The sequence below is a fragment of the Nerophis lumbriciformis genome, linkage group LG01 (assembly GCF_033978685.3).
Source record: "Nerophis lumbriciformis linkage group LG01, RoL_Nlum_v2.1, whole genome shotgun sequence".
NCBI classification, from domain to species: Eukaryota; Metazoa; Chordata; class Actinopteri; order Syngnathiformes; family Syngnathidae; genus Nerophis; species Nerophis lumbriciformis.
In genome coordinates, this window is record NC_084548.2 from 77093370 (window position 1) to 77120580 (window position 27211).

At 41.3% G+C, this 27211-nt stretch overlaps 1 protein-coding gene across 1 annotated transcript; it reads left to right on the top strand.

The window, feature by feature from the left end:
- The first annotated feature begins 4194 nt into the window (after window positions 1-4194).
- On the top strand, window positions 4195-26818 carry igf3 (insulin-like growth factor 3). The gene is made up of 4 exons (XM_061970052.2): window positions 4195-4237; window positions 8702-8822; window positions 16136-16416; window positions 26159-26818. The coding sequence occupies exons 1-4, from the start codon at window positions 4202-4204 to the stop codon at window positions 26435-26437; spliced, it is 717 nt and encodes a 238-aa protein (XP_061826036.2). The 5' UTR covers window positions 4195-4201; the 3' UTR covers window positions 26438-26818.
- Window positions 26819-27211: the final 393 nt, after the last annotated feature.

The window sequence follows — 27211 nt, forward strand, 5'->3', positions numbered from 1 at the left end:
AATGCCTTGCGGAGGTCTAAGAATATTGCTCCAACTACACCTCCATTGTCAAGGTTTTGTTTGATTGTTTCTAGTAGAAGGCAACATGCAGTTTCGGTCGAGTGACTTGCCTGAAACCCAAACTGCATGATATGTAGGAGGTCTTCATAGTCCAAATGTTCTGTGAGTTGCTCAACGATCACTTTTTCTTTTTCTTTGCTTTGGATATAACGGCAGAAGGCTAATTGGTCTGTAGTTGTTGATGTCTTGTTTATTTCACTTCACTTCATTATTGATGTCTAGACTGTCTGTGATAGTAGTGCCATTGATATTTAATGTTGTAGTGTTGTTTCTTCTTTGCTCTCTTCCAGTGAGTTTGTCAATGGTTTTCCATAATTGTCTAATGTTCCCTTTTGCAGCTTTGATTCATTCTAAGTGAAAGTCAGCCCTAGACTTCCGCAGCAGCATTGTAACTTTGTTCCTCAAACTTTAAAAAATCATACGATCCGTATTTAGACCTGTTTTAATTGCTCTTTTGAGAGCTGAGTCCCGATTTCTCATTAGAATCCAAATTGTTTCATTAATCCAAGGTTTTATTTGAGCACTTTTCATTCTGGGTTTTGTTTTAGTGTATTTACAGATAATCTCTTTGATTTTTGTCATTAGGTCATCACAGGCATGTTCGGTGTTTATCCAATTGATGTCACTCCATGGGACAGTTTTAAGTTCAGTCTCTAGTAAGTGTTGGTCTTTTTTAGGGATATATGGCAAGCACTTTTGTGTACCTTTTTGGCTGTGATGCCTACATTTTGACAATTTCCGTGTTATCAATGTGATGTTATGGTCTGATAAGCCTGTTAGTAAAATGTACGTTTTTGTTATGCGATCAGGTTTATTAGTAAATACCAAATCCAGCAAGGTTCAAGAGGAATGTGTCATTCTAGTAGGGCTGCTTATCATTTGTGTCATGTAGAAGCCGTTTATAATATCCTAAAGTTTCTTTCTTTAACCAGTCCAGATTAAAGTCCCCCATAACGATCAATTCTTTCATACTGTGCTGTTTGAGGATGTCTGAAAATGAATTGAGAAAAATGTGGGCGGTCGGTATGCTACAATTACCTTGAAATACATTTCTGAGGACAATGTGATTTTAATTCCAACACACTCAAGATGATCTACTGGGAGGGTTATTTGTTCACTTTGAATGTTTTTCCTTACATACATCATAACTCCTCCCCCTCTCCCACTTGATCTGTCTTTTCTGTAAATCTTGTACCCCGGGACATTAATTAGAGCAAAAGGTGTTTTAACCATGTCTCCGATAGACAAAGGTAATCCAGATTAGAGTCTGACAGTAACTGCTGGATTTGTTCAGTCTTTTGGACAACACTTCTAATATTAAGGTGACCCCCAAATATTCCTTTGGGCTTTAAATTTTGGTCCCGTAATATTTGTGCATGGTTTACAGTTTGAAACATCTTTGTAGCTCGTTGTTTGGAAGCAGCTGTGTGATTTGGAATTTTAGCTCTATACTGTTTACGGGACCTAGTATTACTTGATTCAGTCTTACTCACGCCTGTGCTGGTATCGACCAAATGCCTAGGCTTGGATCCCAGGTCTGGTAGATGAGCACATATATCATCGATTTGTTGTTGCGAGCGTCTTCCACGTGCTCCACCTGTAGTTGAACCGCCACCCCAGGCCATGGCGCAAACCCCGCGAGGCGCCCGCGGCAACAGTCACCGCAACGCCGTCTCCAAACTCGGGCGCCCCCGCGGCAAAGCGGGATTCAGAACCGACACGCCCGCAGTGGTGTCCCGGGTCGTCGCTCCACGTTCCAATTGATCTCGCCCGGCGGGCCGCCAGGTTCGAGCTGGACACCGGCGTCGGGCAAGCACTCCCAGGGGGGATGGAATCGCACGGGTATATTTCTTGCTCAGGTGTTAAAGTAGCAATGATTGTCACACACACACTAGGTGTGGTGAAATGTGTCCTCTGGATTTGACCCATCCCCTTGTTCACCCCCTGGGAGGTGAGGGGAGCAGTGGGCAGCAGCGGTGCCAGGCCCGGGAATCATTTTGGTGATTTAACCCCCAATTCCAAGCCTTGATGCTGAGTGCCAAGCAGGGAGGTAATGGCTCCCATTTTTATAGTCTTTGGTATGACTCGACCGGGGTTTGAACTCACAACCTACCCATCTCAGGGCGGACACTCTAACCACTAGGCCAGTGAGTAGGTGTGTAGTACGATGTGCATCTCTGTACCTGTAGGTTACCGGTGGTGTTCCTGTTGGTAGCTGTAGCGCTTCTGCTGTTAGCTGTGTTTACGTTGCTTTCCCCTGTTGCCGCTATGTTGTTTGGACCGGGACACTGGTGGATATCTCCACATAGCAATAAGGAGATTGCCACAATAAAGACAATATTTTGCTGTTGTTTGAGTCCTGTCCTGGTTCGTTTTGTTGCTTGGTTGTAGAGAAGCGGGTGGATAAATGTGGCGAGCAGCGCATGTTTCCTGAACCCAAAGTGTTGTTCGGCTTCAGTCTTGTGCGCATTTATTGTTTTGCTGATGTTGTCGAAATAACAGATATCTTTAGGCAAAAAAGTTTGACTGTTGCCTTTGTTATTCGTTGTACTTGTCAATATTACATAAATGAACAGAGCAGCGACAACACCCGCCATACCTGGTGGCGCCATCTAAAGTGCAGATGTGTAGTGATCAGACCCTAATCTAAACCACTTAGGAATAAGATGTGATCATCTAAAGTGCAGATGTGTAGTGATCAGACCCTAATCTAAACCATTTAGGAATAAGATGTGATCATCTAAAGTGCAGATGAGTAGTGATCAGACCCTAACCTAAACCACTTAGGAATAAGATGTGATCATCTAAAGTGCAGATGAGTAGTGATCAGACCCTAACCTAAACCACTTAGGAATAAGATGTGATCATCTAAAGTGCAGATGTGTAGTGATCAGACCCTAATCTAAACCATTTAGGAATAAGATGTGATCATCTAAAGTGCAGAAATGACACTTTAATGCTTGTTGAGCAGTTTTTGTGGTCAGACTGATCCTGCACATTATACAAGCAAGCTCTTGGCTTGTGAACAAATGAAGTACAGAAGTAGTCCACCAGGTGCAGCAACATCCATCTTGTGAACAAATGAAGTACAGAAGTAGTCCACCAGGTGCAGCAACATCCACCTTGTGAACAAATGAAGTACAGAAGTAGTCCACCAGGTGCAGCAACATCCATCTTGTGAACAAATGAAGTACAGAAGTAGTCCACCAGGTGCAGCAACATCCACCTTGTGAACAAATGAAGTACAGAAGTAGTCCACCAGGTGCAGCAACATCCACCTTGTGAACAAATGAAGTACAGAAGTAGTCCACCAGGTGCAGCAACATCCATCTTGTGAACAAATGAAGTACAGAAGTAGTCCACCAGGTGCAGCACCAATGAGATATGTATGTATATGTGTATATTATTTGCCATGTATTGACAATGTATAAAAGAGTTGATGAGAAGTGTATATTATTGACACTATAAAAGAGTTGATGAGAAGTGTATATTATTGACACTATAAAAGAGTTGATGAGAAGTGTATATTATTGACACTATAAAAGAGTTGATGAGAAGTGTATATTATTGACACTATAAAAGAGTTGATGAGAAGTGTATAAAAGAGGTTAGTGACATAATGTTTCTAATCATTGTTTCCCCTACAAGGCTGCCAAAAACTTGTAATGCACTTTTCTACCACTTGTGGCAGTAATGACAATATGGAGCAAAACAGAAGAAGTGTGAAGCTAAACTCAAGGAGAAGTTTCTTAATGATGTGCTGGTGAAGCAACATTTTCATTTGCACTTCAATTCTTCATCCATCCTTCTTCTTCTTCTCATCCCAGGTGAGACAAGGAGAAGAAGACTTCCCTCTGCCCAGATACTTTGTCCAGATCCTCCTGGGGGATTCCTAGGCCAGCTGGGAGACATGGCCGGTCTTCCCCGTGGGGTTAGGGTTAGGGTTAGGGTTAGGGTTAGGGATCTTTTCAATTTAGAAAAGGAGCAAATGAGTCCAGCGTCTTATCGCGTGCGACAAAGAAAGTAGGAACATTTTAGACGAAGTGCAGCTGAATGTTCTGATAAGGAAATGATGTCAGACTTGAAGGTCATCCTCCACACTATAATAGTCTAGGTGTGCACAGTCAGCTGCACAGTCAGCATGGACGCTTCTCCCGCCACATGCTGCCCTTTCAAGGTAAGAGTCCCATTCACCTTCTTTCAAAGTAAGAGTCCCATTCACCTTCTTTCAAGGTAAGAGTCCCATTCTCCTTCTTTCAAAGTAAGAGTCCCATTCACCTTCTTTCAAGGTAAGAGTCCCATTCACCTTCTTTCAAAGTAAGAGTCCCATTCACCTTCTTTCAAGGTAAGAGTCCCATTCACCTTCTTTCAAAGTAAGAGTCCCATTCACCTTCTTTCAAGTCAACATGGCTGACTTTAAAGACATCTTTCTATTTTCATCTTAATGTTCATAGAAAGTCTTGACAGTAGCCTGATATTGACATGCTACTGTGTGTATACCAGTCAGTATGTACAGTATTATGTGTGTATACCAGTCAGTATGTACAGTATTATGTGTGTATACCAGTCAATATGTACAATATTATGTGTGTATACCAGTCAGTATGTACAGTATTATGTGTGTATACCAGTCAGTATGTATTATGTGTGTATACCAGTCAGTATGTATTATGTGTGTCTACCAGTCAGTATTTATTATGTGTGTATACCAGTCAGTATGTATTATGTGTGTATACCAGTCAGTATGTATTATGTGTGTATACCAGTCAGTATGTATTATGTGTGTATACCAGTCAGTATGTATTATGTGTGTCTACCAGTCAGTATTTATTATGTGTGTATACCAGTCAGTATGTATTATGTGTGTATACCAGTCAGTATGTATTATGTGTGTATACCAGTCAGTATGTATTATGTGTGTATACCAGTCAGTATGTATTATGTGTGTATACCAGTCAGTATGTATTATGTGTGTATACCAGTCAGTATGTATTATGTGTGTATACCAGTCAGTATGTATTATGTGTGTATACCAGTCAGTATGTATTATGTTTGTCTACCAGTCAGTATGTATTATGTGTGTATACCAGTCAGTATGTATTATGTGTGTATACCAGTCAGTATGTATTATGTGTGTATACCAGTCAGTATGTATTATGTGTGTCTACCAGTCAGTATGTATTATGTGTGTATACCAGTCAGTATGTATTATGTGTGTCTACCAGTCAGTATGTATTATGTGTGTATACCAGTCAGTATTTATTATGTGTGTATACCAGTCAGTATGTATTATGTGTGTATACCAGTCAGTATGTATTATGTGTGTATACCAGTCAGTATGTATTATGTGTGTCTACCAGTCAGTATGTATTATGTGTGTATACCAGTCAGTATGTATTATGTGTGTCTACCAGTCAGTATGTATTATGTGTGTATACCAGTCAGTATGTATTATGTGTGTATACCAGTCAGTATGTATTATGTGTGTATACCAGTCAGTATGTATTATGTGTGTATACCAGTCAGTATGTATTATGTGTGTCTACCAGTCAGTATTTATTATGTGTGTATACCAGTCAGTATGTATTATGTGTGTATACCAGTCAGTATGTATTATGTGTGTATACCAGTCAGTATGTATTATGTGTGTATACCAGTCAGTATGTATTATGTGTGTATACCAGTCAGTATGTATTATGTGTGTATACCAGTCAGTATGTATTATGTGTGTATACCAGTCAGTATGTATTATGTGTGTATACCAGTCAGTATGTATTATGTTTGTCTACCAGTCAGTATGTATTATGTGTGTATACCAGTCAGTATGTATTATGTGTGTATACCAGTCAGTATGTATTATGTGTGTATACCAGTCAGTATGTATTATGTGTGTCTACCAGTCAGTATGTATTATGTGTGTATACCAGTCAGTATGTATTATGTGTGTCTACCAGTCAGTATGTATTATGTGTGTATACCAGTCAGTATTTATTATGTGTGTATACCAGGCTCGTCCACACTTTGGCTCTTTTTTTTTTACGGCAAATACTATTAAAAAAAACTATACAAGTGGAATAAAAGAGCAAACAGGTGAAATGTAAAAAGAAAAAGCAGAAATGGTGACTGTATTTTTCTTTAAAACTGTCATTGCTCAAAATATAATAATGAATCAAAATGAAAGTTATGAATATTTGACCCATTCAAGGCTCAAATATTTCACTTTGAAATATTTTTGGGGTAAAATATGACATATTTTGTGTTTGTGGGATAAAAAGCAGATTTCTTTGGCAAAAAACATGAAAAAATAACAATAACTTGTGATTGACGGATTTTGAGCGGCCGTGCCAGCAACTTGAGGGTTCCAGGTTCGATCCCCACTTCTGCCTTCAAGTCACTGCCGTTGTGTCCTTGGGCAAGACACTCCACCCACCTGCTCCCACTCTGCTTGAAAGTAACTTCAAAATGGAGATCATGGGTTTTACTATGTAAAGCACTTTGAGTCTCTAAAGAAAAGCGCTATATAAATATTTCACATCTGAAGTTGATCTTGAGAATTAAGTGTTGAAAGTTTTAAAAAAAAAAACACTTATGAGTGGGGGACCCTTTTGGATCCCCAAGACTTTTTTTTTTAAACAGTCAAAAAATGATAATAAATTAACATCATTTTTTAAGTATAAATTATGGACCGAATTAAAGCTCCATTTACTTCACATCCAAAATTCCGCTATGAAATGTTTTTGGGGAAAAAATATGTAATACAGTATTTTGTGTTTTTGCCACAAAAAATGGGTTTTGACAAAAAGGGCAAAAAATAGAATAAAATGTAAAAATGAACTTTCTATCGCCAGATAGACCTGAAGTTGATCTGGAGAATTAATGGCTGAAAGTTTAAAAGACTCTGAGTGGGGACCCTTTTGGGGCCCCAAGTGGGATCTTTTTTTAAACTGTCATTGCTTAAAAAACAATAATGAACCCAAATATTTTTAAATGAATTATTGACCTAATTAAACCTCCAATTACTTCAAATCCAAAATTCCACTTTGAAAATTTTAAGAGAAAATATATATTAACATAAATGTTGTGTTTTTGCTACAAAAAGCAGGGTTTTGACAAAAATGACATAACATTTTTTTTTTTTACTTTATATCGACAAAAGTTGATGTAAAGATTTAAGTGTTGAATGAAAAAATACAAATATGAATGACTTCTTTTTTCTAATTTTTACAACTGAGACCCTTTTGGGTCCCTTTTACCAAACTTGAGGGAAGCCCTAAAGGTTTAAAAATAAATATATGATATTGGTTCTGAAAAAGAAAAATGGCCCCAGCATGCTTTGATTTTTGAGTGTGTGGCCCTCAGTGGAACCATTTTGGAGCCCTGGTGTGTACTGTAAACATAGTCTTGTATCAAATGTATCGCACAATAACATGAAGAAAGGTGTGTCAATGGACTGAATGATGAGGTCATACACAGGTAAAGGTAGTCTTGTATCAAATGTATCATACAATAACATGAAGAAAGGTGTGTCAATGGACTGAATGATGAGGTCATACACAGGTAAAGGTAGTCTTATATCAAATGTATCATACAATAACATGAAGAAAGGTGTGTCAATGGACTGAATGATGAGGTCATACACAGGTAAAGGTAGTCTTATATCAAATGTATCATACAATAACATGAAGAAAGGTGTGTCAATGGACTGAATGATGATGTCATATACAGGTAAAGGTAGTCTTATATCAAATGTATCATACAATAACATGAAGAAAGGTGTGTCAATGGACTGAATGATGAGGTCATACACAGGTAAAGGTAGTCTTATATTAAATGTATCATACAATAACATGAAGAAAGGTGTGTCAATGGACTGAATGATGAGGTCATACACAGGTAAAGGTAGTCTTGTATCAAATGTATCACACAATAACATGAAGAAAGGTGTGTCAATGGACTGAATGATGAGGTCATACACAGGTAAAGGTAGTCTTATATCAAATGTATCATACAATAACATGAAGAAAGGTGTGTCAATGGACTGAATGATGAGGTCATACACAGGTAAAGGTAGTCTTATATCAAATGTATCATACAATAACATGAAGAAAGGTGTGTCAATGGACTGAATGATGAGGTCATACACAGGTAAAGGTAGTCTTATATCAAATGTATCATACAATAACATGAAGAAAGGTATGTCAATGGACTGAATGATGATGTCATATACAGGTAAAGGTAGTCTTATATCAAATGTATCATACAATAACATGAAGAAAGGTGTGTCAATGGACTGAATGATGAGGTCATACACAGGTAAAGGTAGTCTTATATTAAATGTATCATACAATAACATGAAGAAAGGTGTGTCAATGGACTGAATGATGAGGTCATACACAGGTAAAGGTAGTCTTATATCAAATGTATCACACAATAACATGAAGAAAGGTGTGTCAATGGACTGAATGATGAGGTCATACACATGTAAAGGTAGTCTTATATCAAATGTATCATACAATAACATGAAGAAAGGTGTGTCAATGGACTGAATGATGAGGTCATACACAGGTAAAGGTAGTCTTCTATTAAATGTATGGTGTATCCAAAAGGTGTGTGCTGACCAAGGTGTTCCTGTGCTCCTCAGGTGTTGTGCGTGTTCAGTCTTCTGGGCTGGCCTGTGTGCTCAGAGGCGGCCAAGCTCCGCTGTGGCACGGACCTTCTCAACGACCTCCTGTTTGTGTGCGGCGATCGCGGGATCTATTTTGGTACGTTTGCTTTTCACGGGGTCACTTGATGGCTCTGTCAGTCGCATTCATGGGATGCCAACGTGGCCACTCAGGTACTATTCGGAACGAAAACAACCATTTTAAGAAATAAGAATATCATTTTACAGTCGCTGTTGGTAGGATATTACATCATTGTTTTGGTGAATAAGATAATGATGCCAAATATTACATCATTGTTTTGGTGAATAAGATAGTGATGCCAAATATTACATCATTGTTTTGGTGAATAAGATAATGATGCCAAATATTACATCATTGTTTTGGTGAATAAGATAATGATGCCAAATATTACCGTATTTTCCGCACTATAAGGCGCACCGGATTATTAGCCGCACCTTCTATGAATTATATATTTCATAATTTTGTCCACCAATAAGCCGCCCCGGACTAAAAGCCGCGCCTACGCTGCGCTAAAGTGAATGTCAAAAAAACGCTGCGCTAAAGTGAATGTCAAAAAAACAGTCAGATAGTTCAGTCAAACTTTAATAATATATTGAAAACCAGCGTTCTAACAACTCTGTCCCAAAATGTACGCAAATGTGCAATCACAAACATAGTAAAATTCAAAATGGTGTAGAGCAATAGTAACATAATGTTGCTCGAACGTTAATGTCACAACACACAAAATAAACATAGCGCTCACCTTCTGAAGTTATTCTTCATTCGTAAATCCTTCGAATTCTTCGTCTTCGGTGTCCGAATTGAAAAGTTGGGCGAATACGGGATCCAAAATGGCCGGTTCCGTCTCGTAGAAGTCATCGGGAGTCAGTGTCGCTGTTGTTCTGTGAATCCTGCCTTCCGGAAAGCTCGGACCACAGTTGTGACCGAAATATCTGCCCAAGCATTTACGATCCACTGGCAAATGTTGGCGTATGTCGTCCGAGGCTGTCTGCCCGTCTTAGTGAAGGTGTGTTCGCCTTCGGAGCTGTGTGAAAAAAGCCACCCGGCCTCTTCGCGTAAACTTCCCTTAACCACTCGCTCATCTTTTCTTCATCCATCCATCCCTTCGAGTTAGCTTTTATGATGACGCCGGCTGGAAAGGTCTCTTTTGGCAAGGTCTTCCTTTTGAATATCACCATGAGTGGAAGTTAGCATGGCAAGCTAGAACCACAGTGAAGGATGACTTCTCATTCCCTGTGGTGCGAATATTCACCGTACGTGCTCCCGTTCCACAGTGCGGTTCACAGGAATATCAGTTGCTGTGAAATACGGTAGTAATCCGTGTGCGGATGGAGAGATTGCGTCTTTTTATGAACCGGATCGCTTATTAGGAGCCATTTTGTGGTCTTTACAGATGTAAACAGGAAATGAAACGTACGGTGATATCCGCGCGTTTTTTCTTCTTCTTCCGGGGGCGGGTGAAGCGCTTCCTGTTCTATGGGGGCGGGTGAAGCGCTTCCTGTTCTATGGGGGCGGGTGCTTTCCTTGGCGGTTGCTTGCGTAGAAGAAGAAGCGCTTCCTGTTCTACCGGGAAAAAAGATGGCGGCTGTTTACCGAAGTTGCGAGACCGAAACTTTATGAAAATGAATCGTAATAAAGCGCACCGGGTTATTAGGCGCACTGTCAGCTTTTGAGAAAAATTGTGGTTTTTAGGTGCGCCTTATAGTGCGGAAAATACGGTACATCATTGTTTTGGTGAATAAGATAGTGATGCCAAATATTACATCATTGTTTTGGTGAATAAGATAGTGATGCCAAATATTACATCATTGTTTTGGTGAATAAAATAGTGATGCCAAATATTACATCATTGTTTTGGTGAATAAGATAATGATGCCAAATATTACATCATTGTTTTGGTGAATAAGATAGTGATGCCAAATATTACATCATTGTTTTGGTGAATAAGATAGTGATGCCAAATATCAGCTTTTTTGCTGCTACTGATAAACAAAGATACGGACATGGCCATCATTCATTGATTAGATTTGAGCAAGTTGGATCAAAAACAGATTTACTGCATCGTACTTTTATTTGTGTGTCTGCGTGAGACCTTTGACGTCATAACTGAGGTGCTCCAAGCTGATACGGTCATCCATATTTCAGATGGGCCGATACCGATCACATGTATCACATTCCTGCTCCACTCTACGCCAATTTCATTTGATCTAAAAGCACATTCTGCATGTTTTATATGTATATATATATATATATATATATATATATATATATATATATATATATATATATATATATATATATATATATATATATATACATATATATATATCCAGAGTTTGCAAAAACTATTTGAAATATGGACTGGTCAGACCACAGATCTTAGGTCTACCTACTCAGTGGCCTAGTGGTTAGAGTGTCCGCCCTGAGATGGGTAGGTTGTGAGTTCAAACCCTGGCCGAGTCATACCAAAGACTATAGAAATGGGAGCCATTACCTCCCTGCTCAGCATCAAGGGTTGGAATTGGGGGTTAAATCACCAAAAATGATTCCTGGGCGCGGCACCACTGCTGCTCACTGCTCCCCTCACCTCCCAGGGGGTGAACAAGGGGATGGGTCAAATGCAGAGGACACATTTCACCACACCTAGTGTGTGTGTGACAATTATTGGTACTTTAACTTTAACTTTAACTTAGATGAGCGTTTCTGGGTGTTGTTGATAAATGGATTTTGCTTTGCATATTAGAGTTTTAACTTGCACTTACAGATGTAGCGACCAACTGTAGTTACTGACAGTGGTTTTCTGAAGTGTTCCTGAGCCCATGTGGTGATATCCTTTACACACTGATGTGGCTTTTTGATGCAGTAGCGCCTGAGGGATCCAAGGTGTGTAATATCGTGGCTTACGTGCAGTGATTTCTCCACATTCTCTGAACTTTTTGATGATATTACAGAGCGTAGATGGTGAAATCCCTAAATTCCTTGTTGAGAAATGTTGTTCTTAAACAATTTGCTCAGGCATTTGTTGACAAAGTGGTGACCCTCGCACCGTCCTTGTTTGTCAATGACTGAGCATTTCATGGAAGCTGCTTTTAGACTTATACTTAGACTTAGACTTCCTTTTTATCGTCATTCAAATTTGAACTTTACAGCACAGATAAGAACGAAATTTCGTTACATATATATATATATATATATATATATATATATATAAGGGTGAGGAAAAAGAAAAAAAATCAGTCTACGCCTGGGCCCCTGGAGAGGAGGTCCAGATCCTCCAGTCTCTCCATACTCTGCAGTCCTGTCTCTTCATCCACATCTCCTTCAGTCTCTCCAAACGGACTCTGGTGTGGCAGAGACCCAGCAGCTGGTCTCCATGGCCAAAAGGTTCCCGGGAGGCAGATCCAGAAGTTGAGAGAAAAGCACGGCAGAAGTCAGGAATGTGTCACACAGTCCCAAAGGCTCCCCAACCAAAAGGCAAAACAATCCCACATGAAAAGAAGAGGGAAACAGCAGGAAGACAAAAGGATGACACAAGAGCACAGAGCTCCTGCCACCAGCAGCCACTACAGCGACGGCATCTTGGGAAAATAAAATAAAAATAAAAAATCACGCAATTTATTTTTACTCCACATGCTCCTTTACTGTTGTTATACAATCAGTGATCAGCTCAATATATAAATAAAAAATAAATACGTATGTAAATAGATCAAGTCAAATAAATGAGGAATATAATATTGTAATGAAAATCTAATAATAAAATCTAATTTGTAAAAATGAAATAAAGTTGAATGCAAACGTCAGTGCGGTGATTCCGCATATAAATATTTATAGTTGTTATTTCATGTGTAAAAGGTTCTGACAATAAAAAGCAAAAGTATTTCAAGGGTGGTAAACCAGGTTTATTATGACCCAGCTATGAAAATATTGGATGTTCACAGAAATGAATTTACCGCGGTCAGGCCTGGAACCAATTAACCGTGATAAGTGAGGGATTACTGTACCTGTAAATGTTTGAGTGTATTGCTATTGACAGTACAACAATATCAACACAACACATTACTTACAATTGTTTGATCACAACAAAGTTAATAACTAAACAAAAGTCAACGTTACCATCCACTATTCCTTTCAATTAGTGCTGACTAAGGAGTTTTTCAATATCAGATGAATCACACTTTAGAGTTATTATTCAAATGAGAAGACCTGGATATTTGGACAAAAGTGCAATGTTATTGTCAGAATGTGCTGAATAAATGCTTGACTTGAATGCACGTCATATATTTGCTGAAAATGTGTTGATGGTTGAATGGAAGGTTAGCATGTTTTATTAGGGAGTGGAAGTCCTGATCACTGACTTGCACCGCACTGATTTATGATGTGCAGGTGTTTAGTAGATCATCATTTTGTGTGATCTGTTCATGTTCCACAGCACCAACTTCATATGTTCTTGTTTTGCGTGTAGGGACTTGGTAAACATGAACAAGCGTGACAAAAAACCTGGATCTCATCCCTCTAGTATCGATCATATACTGATACTCTTGGTTGGGCCCGCCCTACCCTGTGTTTCAAGCTAGCTTAGTGATTAGCATGTCTTCTTGTCTGCTCCTGCTCGTTCTCACTCGGCGTGTAACATGTTTAGCCTTGTCCTCCGGTGATAATTGTACTTGAAGGAATTTTTTCAATGATTTGCCGCAATGGAGGTGAGGATTATTAACTGGCGGGCTGGGCAATATGGCTGAAAACTGTATCACGATATAAGTGTTCGATACCAATGATTATTGGAGCAGAAAAGGCAAAATCTATTTTACTTGTAGTGTAACTTGACTTAGCGATCAAATGTTGATTTGAAGGTTTATCAGAAGTGGCCCAGAGGCCCTTTCACCCGATTTCCTTTCTCCAGTTCACACCAAGGCCGCTCTCGCCGCCTGGTATCAAAGTGGTGCTGATCCGTCCACACGGGCGCAAGAACACATTGTGCGATAGCAACACTTGCTCTCATATCTGTATGTTTTCATGCAAAGGTAGCAGAAAACAACACAAAGCATGGGAACAGAGCACACCTGGACTTCAATCACCTGACAGCTGGACCTGTTCAAGGCTCACATCAAGTATCCCACTTTCAAATGGCTTCTGAAAAACTAACAAAAGAGCATGAAACAAACAAAAACGTGTAGTTGCTCCAACTCGTTTTCATTGAGGGCCACAATGATGGTGGCTCTGGGAGGGCCACACGTACCAGTGAATATCAAGCAAAACCAAATGGAACATCTTGCTGCATGATCACATGATGTTCAACATTTGTTTCAAAGAACAAATACAAAGTGATTGAATATGACCACTTTAAATCAAACCATGACGTGTCGGGCCACATTAAGTGACATGGAGGACCACATAAAATGACATTATGGGCCACGTAAAATGATGTGGTGGATCACATAAAATTATGTGGCGGACCACGTTAAATGATGTGGCGGACCACCTTAAATGATGTGTTGGAGTACATTAAATGATGAGGCGGAAAACATAAAATGATGTGGTGTACCACATAAAATGATGAGTCGGGCCACTTTAAATGATGTGGCGTAGCACCTAAAATTATGTGTCGGCCGACATAAAATGGTGTGTCGGGCCACTTTAAATAATGTGGCGTACCCCATTAAATGATGTGGTGTACCACATTAAATGATGTGGCGTATCACATAAAATTAGGTGTCGGACCACCTTAAATGATGTAGTGTACCACATAAAATGATGTGGAGTGCCACATAAATGAAGTGGCGTACCACCTAAAATGATGTGTCGGCCGTACCACATAAAATGATGTGGGGAAACACATTAAACAATGGGGAAGACCACATAAATTGGTGTGTCGGGCCACATTAAATAATGTGGCGTACCCCATTAAATGATGTGGTATACCACATTAAATGAGGTTGGGTGCTTGGTCCACTTCTCTTCATCCTGTACATGCTCCCCCTCGGTAACATCATCCGCCGCCATCACCTCCAATTCCACTGCTACGCTGACAACGTCCAGCTAGACAAAATCCATCTCCTCCGTAAGTCTCTCCATCCTGACCGACTGCCTCACTGAAACCAAACCATGGATGCACTCCAACTTCCTCCAACTCAACTGCGACAAATCTGACATGCTCATCATCGGCCCCAAATCCCTCACCAAAACTGCTCACAACTTCCACCTCTCTGTGGACAACTCCACTCTGTCCCCATCCACTCACATCCGCAACCTCGGAGTCATTCTGGACAATAACCTCTCCTTTCAACACCATGTCAACCACATCACAAGAACTGCTTTCTTCCACCTCAAAAATATTGCCCGTCTCCGTCCATCCCTCTCCTTCTCTGCCGCTGAAACCCTGATCCATGCCTTCATCACCTCCAGACTTGATTACTGCAACAGCATCCACTACAGCTCATCTTCCATTCCAAAATCCTCAATAAATTCCAACACGTTCAAAACTCTGCCACCCGCCTGCTCACCCACACCCGCTCCCGTGAGCACATCACCCCGGTCCTTCAGAAACTCCACTGGCTCCTCGTTCCTCACCAGATCCACTTTTAAATCCTCCTCCTCACCCAAAAAACCCTCCACAACCAGGACCCCTGCTACCTCACCAACCTGCTTCACCGCCGTACCCCTTCACGCAGCCTCCGCTCTTCTGATGCCAACCTCATCTCCCCACCACGCTGAACCAAGCTCCGGACCTGGGGTGATAGAGCCTTCTCCATCGCTGCTCCCACCCTCTGGAACTCTCTTCCCAAACCCATCCGTGACTGCTCAGACCATCCTACCTTCAAAAGCCTTCTCAAAACACACCTCTTCAGATCTGCTTTCAACCTGTCAGTGATTAGTGTTCTGTGTCTTGTAATGTCCAGTGTTATTACTATGTACTGCTTTTATATTTACAGTATTATGTATTATGTTTATATTTGAATTTGCATCCTGTAAAGCGTCTTTGAGTACCCTGAAAAGCGCAATACCAAATAAAATGTATTATTATTATTACTATTATGATTGATCTATTTAAAGCTCCAACGTCACATCAAATATTCCAGCAAATATTAAAGCAGAGTTTTGACAAAAAGGGCATAAAACCAAATCAACTTTATATCAAGCCACCCAAAGTTGATATACAGATTCAAGCATTGAAAAAAAAAAGATTTATTTAGAATATTTTTAAAACTTAAGAATCCCTTGCAGGTGCAAACTGCCTGGGGACCCCTGGAGGTAAAAAAAAATAGGTATATTGCTTTTGATCATAAAAAATAGCAAAATGCTTTCATTTTATAGTGTGCGGCCCTCCGTGGAAAAAGGTGAGCTGGACTTCAGGAAGCGGCGTCCTAACGGTCTCTGTGTGTGTCTTGCGGCAGGTAAAGGTGCGTGGTCCGGCTACGGCTCCCGGCCCAGAGGCAAGGGCATCGTGGACAAGTGTTGCCGGTCCAACGGCTGCGATCTGCATCATCTGGAGGTCTACTGCGCCAAGCCCAAGACGCCACAGCAGACCACGGCGAGGCCGAGCAGCAGCACGCCACAGCAGACCACGGCGAGGCCGAGCAGAAGCACGCCACAGCAGACCACGGCGAGGCCGAGCAGCAGCACGCCACAGCAGACCACGGCGGGGCTGAGCAGCAGCACGCCACAAACGGACGCGGTGAGAAGCTCGCTCAAACATGCTTGTGAAAAGAAGCACCGACACAATCGCACTTTGCTGAAATATTCCATCCGCCCCACAGGTTGGACTTATCAAGAACTTAGGACACACCTTACAGTCATATTACTTGGGACATGACACATGCTAACTGTTAGCATGCTAAAGTTAGCAAGCTAACATAATAACTTTAACATGCTCACTTTTATTTGCTAATTTTGCAACCGTTTACCCCACAGACGTAGGATTTGGTACATGACACATGCTAACTGTTAGGATGCTAACTGTTAGGATGATAAAGTTAGCATGCTAACATAATAACTTCAACCTGCTCACTTTTTTTTGCTAATTTTGAAAGCTTTTCTCCCAGAGTCATATGATTTGATACATGACAACACATGCTAACTGTTGGCATGCTAAAGTTAGCATGCTAGCATATTAACTGTAACATGCTCACTTTGTTTTGCTAATTTTGCAACCGTTTACCCCAGAGTCTTATGTTTTGGTACATGACACATGCTAACTGTTGGCATGCTAACATTGGCATGTTAACTTTATTCTTCTATTTTCACATGCATACACCTTACTTTGGTGCATAACCCATGTTAACTGTAAGCATTTTAACGTTAGTAGGCGAGCTTTTTTAGCTAATTTTCTATGCCTATGCCTCACAGCCATAAAAAGTATCAATAATTATCGATATCAGCCAAAATAAAACGCTTATATTGTGATCCAGTTGTCAACCGTATCGCCCAGCCCGAGTTATAGCACTAATAGTAACACTAGTATTTGCAGTTCCGGTAGGAATTGCGTGTCAATGCTCTAAGTGCGCAAACTGCCGAACCGCCCATACGGGTGAGCGGAAGTGAAATGCGTGAATTTCCAGGGGTGGATGTTGGAACAGTTTAAATCGGTTGAGAAATGTGGGATATGGAGAGGTTTGTATATTGACCATTCATTTTTAATGGGAGAAATACCTGGTAATTCCGAATAATCAGGGAATTTTCGGAACCAGGAAACATGCTGGCTTGAATGTCGAGGGTGAGCGGAGTGTGTGAATGTTGGAAAAGTTCAAATCAGATGAGAAATGTGGGATATGCAGTAGATTGTACAATGCCCATTCATTGTCATGAATGTTCCAGGAAATTTCAGGAAAACCGGGAATTTGGGGGAATGGAAAATATAAGTTTTATATTCGATATATCGGAAGAGTAGTGTGGGTGGATGGTTGAAAGGTCAGAAAAGATGTTGGGCATTGTAGAAGGCATTGTAGAACTATGAATATGTCCATTCATTTGAATGGGATTTTCCTCGAAATTTGGTAATTTCGAGAGAACCGGGAATTTTTGAAAATATAGATATTACCACAATTGTCCTAGATGATATCAATGGGTTGGTGTTGGAATTTTTCAAAACAGTTGAAAAATGTTGACGTAGTAATCGTTTGAATTGAGAATGGGTATTTTCAATTTCCTGGAGTTTTGGGAAAACCGGGAATTTGTACGGGAAAAAGGATAGGAGTGTTTGTTGTCCAAACTAAGAGGAATGTTTTGAAGGTGAAATGGTACAAAACAGTTGAAAAATGTGGACTTTAAAAACTTTCCAGGAAGAGGTGAAAATAGGTCTTTGGAAAATCGCAAATTCTGGGAATTCCTGGAATCTTTTTGAACTTGGTAGTTTGATTGTCCAAGGTGAGTGGAGTGTGTGGATGGTAGTTTGATTGTCCAAGGTGAGTGGAGTGTGTGGATGGTAGTTTGATTGTCCGAGGTGAGTGGAGTGTGTGGATGGTAGTTTTGATTGTCAAACTATGTCTGGTTGATTAGCCAGGAGCTGTTTGTCAGTCTGGAAGTTGAAGTCCCACAGAACCTTGGCCCTGTTCTCAGCCACCTTCTGTGGGATGGCCCATTGGGATTTGAGTACTTCTATTCCATACTGGTTGCAGATGTTCCTGTATACTACCCCAGCCACTTTGGTTGTCCCTCTCAATGTACGCTGATCCAGCGAGCATCTTACAGCCTGCTACTATGTGCTGGACTGTCTCAGGGGCTTCTTTGCATAGTCTGCATCTTGGGTCTGATCTACTCTGGTAGATCCTGGCCTCTATTATAATAATAATAATAATACATTTTATTTGGTATATATAGCTTTACAGGATAAAAAATTAAAATATAAAACAGTTCAAAGTAATATAAAATACAATAAATATAAAAGCAGTACATTGTAAAATACATAATAATACTGGACATTTACAAGACAGGACATTACAAGACACAGAACACTATTCGCTGGTTGAAAGCCGATCTGAAGAGGTGTGTTTTGGGAGAAGGCTTTTGAAGGTAGGAGGGTCTGCACAGTCACGAATGGGTTTGGGAAGAGAGTTCCAGAGGGTGGGAGCAGCGATGGAGAAGGTTCTATCACCCCAGGTCCGGAGCTTGGTTCTGAGTGGTGGGGAGATGAGGTTGGCATCAGAAGAGCGGAGGCTGCGTGAAGGGGTATGGTGGTGAAGCAGGTTGGTGAGGTAGCAGGGGTCCTGGTTGTGGAGGGCTTTGTGGGTGAGGAGGAGGATTTTAAAGTGGATCCGGTGAGGAACGGGGAGCCAGTGGAGTTTCTGAAGGAAAAGGGTGATGTGCTCACGGGAGCGGGTGTGGGTGAGCAAGCCGGCGGCAGAGTTTTGAATGTATTGGAGTCTATTGAGAATTTTGCAAGATGAGCCGTAGTGGATGCTGTTGCAGTAATCAAGTCTGGAGGTGATGAAGGCATGGATCAGGGTTTCAGCGGCAGAGAAGGAGAGGGATGGACGGAGACGGAAGAAAGCAGTTCTTGTAATATGGTTGACATGGTGTTCAAAAGAGAGGTTATTGTCCAGAATGACTCAGAGGTTGCGGATGTGAGTGGATGGGGACAGAGTGGAGTTGTCCACAGAGAGGTGGAAGTTGTGAGCAGTTTTGGTGAGGGATTTGGGGCCGATGATGAGCATGTCAGATTTGTCGCAGTTGAGTTGGAGGAAGTTGGAGTGCATCCATGGTTTGGTTTCAGTGAGGCAGTCGGTCAGGGTGGAGAGAGTTAAGGAGGAGATGGATTTTGTGGAGATGTATAGCTGGACGTCGTCAGCGTAGCAGTGGAATTGGAGGTGATGGCGGCGGATGATGTTACCAAGGGGGAGCATGTACAGGATGAAGAGAAGTGGAACAAGCACCGAACCCTGGGGGACACCTTGTGACAGAGGGGCAGTGGAGGAGGTGCAGTTGTTTATACTGATGTATTGTTGTCTGTTAGTGAGATATGACCTTAACCAGGAGAGGGCGGAGGCGGTGATGTTGAGGGATGATTTCAGGCGGGAGAGGAGAATGGTGTGGCTGATGGTGTCAAAAGCTGCTGTGAGGTCAAGGAGGAGGAGAATACTGAGGTGGCCGGAGTCTGAGGAGAGGAGGAGGTCATTGGTGACTTTGAGAAGGGCTGTTTCAATGCTGTGACGTGGGCGGAAGCCGGATTGAAATGGTTCGAACAGATCATTGGAAGTGAGGGGAGTTTTGAGCTGAGTGGCGACGGCACGTTCCAGTATTTTGGACAAGAAGGGAAGGTTGGAGATGGGCCGGAAGTAGCTCTTGGTGTCGGGGTTGAGTCCAGGTTTTTTGAGGATGGGGGTGACAGCGGCCAGTTTCAGGGTGTCGGGGACTAAGCCAGAGCTGAAGGAGGAGTTGATGATGTTGATGATAAGTGGGGAAATGAGTGGGAGACAGTTTTTAACCAGAGTGGATGGGATGGGGTCCAGAGCACAGGTGGAGGTTTTCATGCCCACCATGAGTTTGGATAGCTGTGTTGGGAGAGAAGAGAGACAGGGGCAGAGTGTTGCAAGGGGGCAGCAGGTGGGGAGGAGGAGGGAGTGGCAGAGGTAATCAGGTTGCTGTAAATGCTGTCTGTTTTGTTTTGGAAGAATGATAGAAAGACGTTGCATTTGGTAGTGTTGAAGGTGTTGGAGATGTTGTCGGTAGGTTTGAGGGGTTTATTTATTGTGGAGAAGAGAGCTTTGGGGTTGGAAGAGCCAGAGTGTATGAGGTCGGAGTAGTAGGTGGATCGAGTGGAGTTGAGGGCATCTGTGTATTGGTGGAGGTGATCAGTGTCGGCTTGGTAATTGACAGTTAAACCAGTTTTCTTATAGAGTCTTTCCAGTTGGCGTTTGCGAGATTTCATTAAATGGAGTTCGGGGGTGTACCAGGGTACTGAGTGTGTGAAAGTGACGATTTTGGTTTTGATGGGAACTAACTGGTCAAGACAGGAGGAGAGTGTGTGATTGTAGAAGTTCACCAGGTCAGAGGGGTTGTCAGGTAACGGAGGAGCGGAGGCAGATATCATGGTGGTGAGGGAGGCTGAGGAAGCAGAAGGGGGAGATGGATTTGATATTACGGAAGGATATTTTGCGTGAGTCTTTGGGAGGGGGGATGGGGATGTTGATGTCCATGATTATAGCCAGGTGGTCTGGGATGTTGATGTTAAGACTGGAGAGGTGATTTATTGTGAGGCCAGAGGAGCAGACGAGATCTAGGGTGTGACCACGGGTGTGAGTGGGGAAGTTGACATATTGTGTGAAGTTGAGACAGTGTAGTAGATCCAGGAATTCAGAAGCAGGTTTATTACTTGTGTCATTGACGTGAAAATTGAAATCACCCAGGAGGAGAACAGATGGGGAGATGGCACAAAGCTGGGTCAGAAAATCTGAAAAATCGGAGAGAAAGGAGGGGTTTGGCTTGGGGGGACGATAAATGACGGCGGCGACTAGAGGAGTGGGACCAGAGAGTTTGAAGGCAGTGTGTTCAAATGAGGGAACGTCAGGAATGGAGATGGAGGTTGTTTTAATGTCCTTTCTGTAAACTGTAGCAACTCCACCTCCCCGCCCCTGAGGGCGAGCCTTCTCCATGTATGTGAAATTGGGGGGAGTGGTTTGGTTTAATGAGAAGTAGTCCAGGGGTCTGTGCCAGGTTTCAGTTAAACAGAGGAAATCAAGATTATTGTCCGTTATAAATTCATTGAGAAGCAGGCTTTTATTGTTGAGTGAGCGTGTGTTGAGAAGAGCCAGTTTCAGGCACTGTTGCTTTGTGATTGGCTGAGAGGAGCCCACAGCGGATAGTAAACAGATTAAAACAGCAGACAGGGACCGAGCGTTGTCTCGAAACAGTTCTGCTGCGATGGAAGAACCTCCGGTAAATTTCACTGCAGCCTGGAAGTTGTCGTGGTATTGTTGTAGAGGACGATGTCGGGCAGCCAGATGTGCTGCGTCAGGCAGTATGCCGCAGCTCCACTTGCGTGGAGCGCTGCACGGAGGGCGCGTGCACAGAGCAGGAAGTCAGAAGTCTCTATGGCTCTTGTGCTTATGGCCTGTTCTTGTGCTGCCATGATTAGTGCCTCTGTGCTGATTTCTTGATATCATCCACTTCCTCTAGCTGACGGTGATACATGCCATGTAGGGGCTTGTTCGTCCAGGTTGTCTGCTCCTCCTCCTCTGCACTCTCATCAGGGTTCTGCTGCCCGAGACATTCACTTAGCAGTTCATTCTTCGGGGCCATTTTTTCGATGTATTCTCAAATTTTCTATATTTCATCCTGGACTCTGGCCTTGACGCTCACTAGCCCTCGGCCTCCCTCTTTCCGCTTAGTGTATAGCCTCAGGGTGCTGGACTTGGGGTGGAACACTCCGTGCATGGTAAGGAGCTTTCTAGTCTTGATATCTTTGACTTCTATCTCCTCCTTTGGCCAGCTTATGATACCAGCGGGGTATCTGATGACTGGTAGTGCATACATGTTGATGGCGCGGACTTTGTTCTTACCATTCAGCTGACTTTTCAGGACCTGCCTTACTCTCTGGAGGTATTTGGCTGTGGTTGACTTCCTTGTGGCCTCTTCATGGTTTCCAATAGCCTGTGGGATGCCAAGGTAATTGTAGCTGTCTTGGATATCACCTATGTTTCCCTCTGGTAGGTCAATCCCCAGAGTCCTGATCATCTTGCCTCTCTTTGAGACCATCCGGCCATACTTGTCCAATCCAAATGACATCCCTATGTCATCGCTGTAGATCCTGGTGGTGTGGATCAGTGAATCTATTTCTCGCTGGCTTCTGGCATACAGCTTGATGTCATCCATGTAGAGCAGGTGGCTGATTGTTGCCCCACTACGGAATCGGTACCTGTAGCCGCTCTTTGTAATGATCTGACTGAGGGGGTTTAGGCCTATGCAGAACAGCAGTGGTGATAGCGCGTCTCCTTGGTATATGCCACACTTGATGTTGACTTGGGCAATCGGCTTTGAATTGGCCTCTAGGGTATGGAATTAGGGGGCTGGCTGGAGACTGGTTAAAAAGTTATTTAACAGGGAGGGTACAGTTTGTAAAAATGGGTCAATATTTATCTGATACTCTTGGCATTGCTTGTGGTGTCCCCCAAGGGTCCGTGTTGGAGCCAAAACTGTTTATTGTGTATATTAATGATATGATTAATACATCCAAAGTACTGAAAGTTATACTATTTGCAGACGACACAAATGTATTGTGCAGTAGTGATGACTATAATGAGCTCATAAATACAGTAAACACAGAACTAAACATAGTAAAGTGTTAGATGTAAATATAAACGGAATACAATGATTTGAAAATCAAATGTTAAGGTGGTATTATTAAATAAGTGTGTAATTGTTTGGTTGTCAAATGTTAAGGTGGTATTATTAAATAAGTGTGTAATTGTTTGGTTGTCAAATGTTTAGGTGGTATTATTAAATAAATGTCGGTGTTTAGCAGGACCGATAATCAGCATTTCCATTTTCTTAGTGTTGAGTTGCAAGAAGTTAGCGGACATCCATTGTTTAATTTCATTAAGACACGCCTCCAGGTGATTGTTTAATGTCATTAAGACACGCCTCCAGGTGATTGTTTAATGTCATTAAGACACGCCTCCAGGTGATTGTTTCATGTCATTAAGACACGCCTCCAGGTGATTGTTTAATGTCATTAAGACACGCCTCCAGCTGATTGTTTAATGTCATTAAGACACGCCTCCAGGTGATTGTTTAATGTCATTAAGACACGCCTCCAGGTGATTGTTTAATGTCATTAAGACACGCCTCCAGGTGATTGTTTAATGTCATTAAGACACGCCTCCAGCTGATTGTTTAATGTCATTAAGACACGCCTCCAGGTGATTGTTTAATGTCATTAAGACACGCCTCCAGGTGATTGTTTAATTTCATTAAGACACGCCTCCAGGTGATTGTTTAATGTCATTAAGACACGCCTCCAGGTGATTGTTTCATGTCATTAAGACACGCCTCCAGGTGATTGTTTAATGTCATTAAGACACGCCTCCAGGTGATTGTTTAATGTCATTAAGACACGCCTCCAGGTGATTGTTTCATGTCATTAAGACACGCCTCCAGGTGATTGTTTAATGTCATTAAGACACGCCTCCAGGTGATTGTTTAATGTCATTAAGACACGCCTCCAGGTGATTGTTTAATGTCATTAAGACACGCCTCCAGGTGATTGTTTAATGTCATTAAGACACGCCTCCAGGTGATTGTTTAATGTCATTAAGACACGCCTCCAGGTGATTGTTTAATGTCATTAAGACACGCCTCCAGGTGATTGTTTAATGTCATTAAGACACGCCTCCAGGTGATTGTTTCATGTCATTAAGACACACCTCCAGGTGATTGTTTAATGTCATTAAGACACGCCTCCAGGTGATTGTTTAATGTCATTAAGACACGCCTCCAGGTGATTGTTTAATGTCATTAAGACACGCCTCCAGGTGATTGTTTCATGTCATTAAGACACGCCTCCAGGTGATTGTTTAATGTCATTAAGACACGCCTCCAGCTGATTGTTTAATGTCATTAAGACACGCCTCTAGGTGATTGTTTAATGTCATTAAGACACGCCTCCAGGTGATTGTTTAATGTCATTAAGACACGCCTCCAGGTGATTGTTTAATGTCATTAAGACACGCCTCCAGGTGATTGTTTAATGTCATTAAGACACGCCTCCAGGTGATTGTTTAATGTCATTAAGACACGCCTCCAGGTGATTGTTTAATGTCATTAAGACACGCCTCCAGGTGATTGTTTAATGTCATTAAGACACGCCTCCAGCTGATTGTTTAATGTCATTAAGACACGCCTCTAGGTGATTGTTTAATGTCATTAAGACACGCCTCCAGGTGATTGTTTAATGTCATTAAGACACGCCTCCAGGTGATTGTTTAATGTCATTAAGACACGCCTCCAGCTGATTGTTTAATGTCATTAAGACACGCCTCCAGGTGATTGTTTCATGTCATTAAGACACGCCTCCAGGTGATTGTTTCATGTCATTAAGACACGCCTCCAGCTGATTGTTTAATGTCATTAAGACACGCCTCTAGGTGATTGTTTAATGTCATTAAGACACGCCTCCAGGTGATTGTTTAATGTCATTAAGACACGCCTCCAGGTGATTGTTTAATGTCATTAAGACACGCCTCCAGGTGATTGTTTAATGTCATTAAGACACGCCTCCAGGTGATTGTTTAATGTCATTAAGACACGCCTCCAGGTGATTGTTTAATGTCATTAAGACACGCCTCCAGGTGATTGTTTCATGTCATTAAGACACGCCTCCAGCTGATTGTTTAATGTCATTAAGACACGCCTCTAGGTGATTGTTTAATGTCATTAAGACACGCCTCCAGGTGATTGTTTAATGTCATTAAGACACGCCTCCAGGTGATTGTTTAATGTCATTAAGACACGCCTCCAGCTGATTGTTTAATGTCATTAAGACACGCCTCCAGGTGATTGTTTCATGTCATTAAGACACGCCTCCAGGTGATTGTTTAATGTCATTAAGACACGCCTCCAGGTGATTGTTTAATGTCATTAAGACACGCCTCCAGGTGATTGTTTAATGTCATTAAGACACGCCTCCAGGTGATTGTTTCATGTCATTAAGACACGCCTCCAGGTGATTGTTTAATGTCATTAAGACACGCCTCCAGGTGATTGTTTAATGTCATTAAGACACGCCTCCAGGTGATTGTTTCATGTCATTAAGACACGCCTCCAGGTGATTGTTTAATGTCATTAAGACACGCCTCCAGGTGATTGTTTAATGTCATTAAGACACGCCTCCAGGTGATTGTTTAATGTCATTAAGACACGCCTCCAGGTGATTGTTTCATGTCATTAAGACACGCCTCCAGGTGATTGTTTCATGTCATTAAGACACGCCTCCAGGTGACTACAATCTGGCGTGTTGGTCATCTTATAGAGTTGAATGTCATCATCATAACAATGAAAGTTCACACCATATTTGCGTATGATGTCGCCAAGCGATATCATATTTTTTGTATATAATATCAATAATCATATATATACTATATGATATAAATATTAGTATTAATATATACATCATATATAATAATAATATTAATATATATAATCATTTGCTACTTAATATTATATATATATTAATATTCATGAATATTAATATGAATATAAAGGTCATGTATAATATTAGTATTAATATATACATATAATAATTAGCAACTTATTTGTATATATAATATTAATATATATAATAATTTGCTACTTAATATTATATATATATATCATTTATTTTGATATGTATGTGTATAGTAGCCCCTTTTAAAGGGACATTTGAAGAAGTAAGACTGGTGGGTGAAGGTCAGCGGCGTGTCCTTGAAAGGCTTATCTTGTGCTTGCAGGCCAGTCAGTTCCAGAAGAAGATCCTGGAACACCTGGACCCTCCCGACACTCCAAAGAGAGAGAAGATCCTGGAACACCTGGACCCTCCCGACACTCCAAAGAGAGAGAAGATCCTGGAACACCTGGGCCCTCCCGACACTCCAAAGAGAGAGAAGATCCTGGAACACCTGGACCCTCCCGACACTCCAAAGAGAGAGAAGATCCTGGAACACCTGGGCCCTCCCGACACTCCAAAGAGAGAGGCGTACCGCAGCAAAACAAAGGCAGGAAGTTGCTGACTGGTAACCCTTTCAGGACTCCATTGTACTTCATTTGCTGCTGTTTGAATCCACTGCCTGGGCCCATTGGCAGTGCATGCACACCACTGCACAGGTTGCAGGTTAGACACTTCTGATGATCCCATGAGCCAAGATATTTATTTATTTTATACTCTGTGTCCATTCTACTCCTATTCTGTCAATAGTTTCCTCACATTTTTACTATGTATTTGAAGGAAAACTGCATTATTTATGTGCCTTCTAGATAGTGAAAAACTGCTAATAAGAGGTGGGTAACAACGCATCTATATGTTGCCTATAAAGCTCTCTAAAGACTTCCAACAATGTTTTATATACAAGCCACACCCACATTATATTTATGATGGAGCATTATATTCATGATGGAACATTATATTTATGATGGAACATTATATTTATGATGGAGATTATATTTATGATGGAGATTATATTTATGATGGAGCATTATATTTATGATGGAGATTATATTTATGATGGAGATTATATTTATGATGGAGCATTATATTTATGATGGAGATTATATTTATGATGGAGTATTATATTTATGATGGAGCATTATATTTATGATGGAGATTATATTTATGATGGAGATTATATTTATGATGGAGCATTATATTTATGATGGAGATTATATTTATGATGGAGTATTATATTTATGATGGAGCATTATATTTATGATGGAGCATTATATTTATGATGGAGATTATATTTATGATGGAGATTATATTTATGATGGAGATTATATTTATGATGGAG